The sequence below is a fragment of the Sphaeroforma arctica genome (genome assembly GCF_001186125.1).
Source record: "Sphaeroforma arctica JP610 unplaced genomic scaffold supercont1.10349, whole genome shotgun sequence".
In the NCBI taxonomy this organism is placed as follows: domain Eukaryota; class Ichthyosporea; order Ichthyophonida; genus Sphaeroforma; species Sphaeroforma arctica.
The window spans coordinates 1-950 of record NW_014030209.1 but is presented as its reverse complement, the minus strand read 5'-3'; the positions used below and the strand labels follow the sequence as shown (position 1 = coordinate 950).

Genomic DNA, 950 nt, shown 5'->3' with positions numbered 1-950 from the left:
CCCGATACATGTACAAATAACAATATATAAAATTATCATATATGATACGTATTTATTTTGTCTTTTGCTAGTGTATTCAGGCCGTCCCATAATGTATTTATCTGCACCTTTTTATTTATTGATAAAAAAAATGTTCGTGGATCTTATTTGCTTTTCTGATATCATATGTGTATATTATAGGTATAAGTGCGCAGGCTATTATAGAGCATGTGTAACCATTAAACTTACAAACAGTAGATGTGAGCCAGTGTGTATCGGGACCCCTTCCTACCATGATACTGCTATCATAAGCTGTATGTAGATCATATTTCGCACCTGATTTTGCTACATATATGGACTGAATTTCTACACAGACATTTATACTTCGCTCTCACAATCATATGTCCTCCGCTTTCGCGGTATCTTTCCATACACTTTATTATATGGACTTGCAGGTGATCCATGTGATGGACAACACAGTACTCACATTCGATCCCCTGAGATATGAAGAAGTCACGACCAGTCCGCGTCGACAGCGCGGCCAACGGCCTGCGATGGGCAAGAAACAGAAGAACATAGATTATGCGTTTGATCGTGTATTCGACCAGAGCGCCACACAACAGGAGGTATGCATCCACTGGTTTAGACCACGCCACTGTCACTATATTCACACTTATATATAGCGTATCAGATGCCAGCGCAATACAACATGTATATACCTATCGAATCAGGTAGACGGTGCAGCACAGGGTTAGCAATATGGCGGTGATCTTGAAGGTCGAAAAGGCCGTACTCGAAACACATCTGAGATGAGGTGACTTATCAGACAGCGGTGATATGATCAGTACAGAACGATGTTACCGAAGACCCTTATCTCACATCATATTGTTCAGTGACACTGTTTATATATATATATATATATATATATATATATATATATATATATATAGTGGTAGTGTGTGTGTGTGTGT

The 950-nt window shown here is 39.1% G+C and overlaps 1 protein-coding gene across 1 annotated transcript; it reads left to right on the top strand.

Moving 5' to 3' along the window:
- Window positions 1–434: 434 nt before the first annotated feature.
- Window positions 435–605, top strand: SARC_17317 (hypothetical protein; the record flags this gene model as incomplete). The annotated part of the gene is made up of 1 exon (XM_014288588.1): window positions 435–605. A coding segment is annotated over one exon (171 nt), but the record flags the coding sequence as incomplete, so codon positions are not given.
- Between the last annotated feature and the right edge of the window lie 345 nt (window positions 606–950).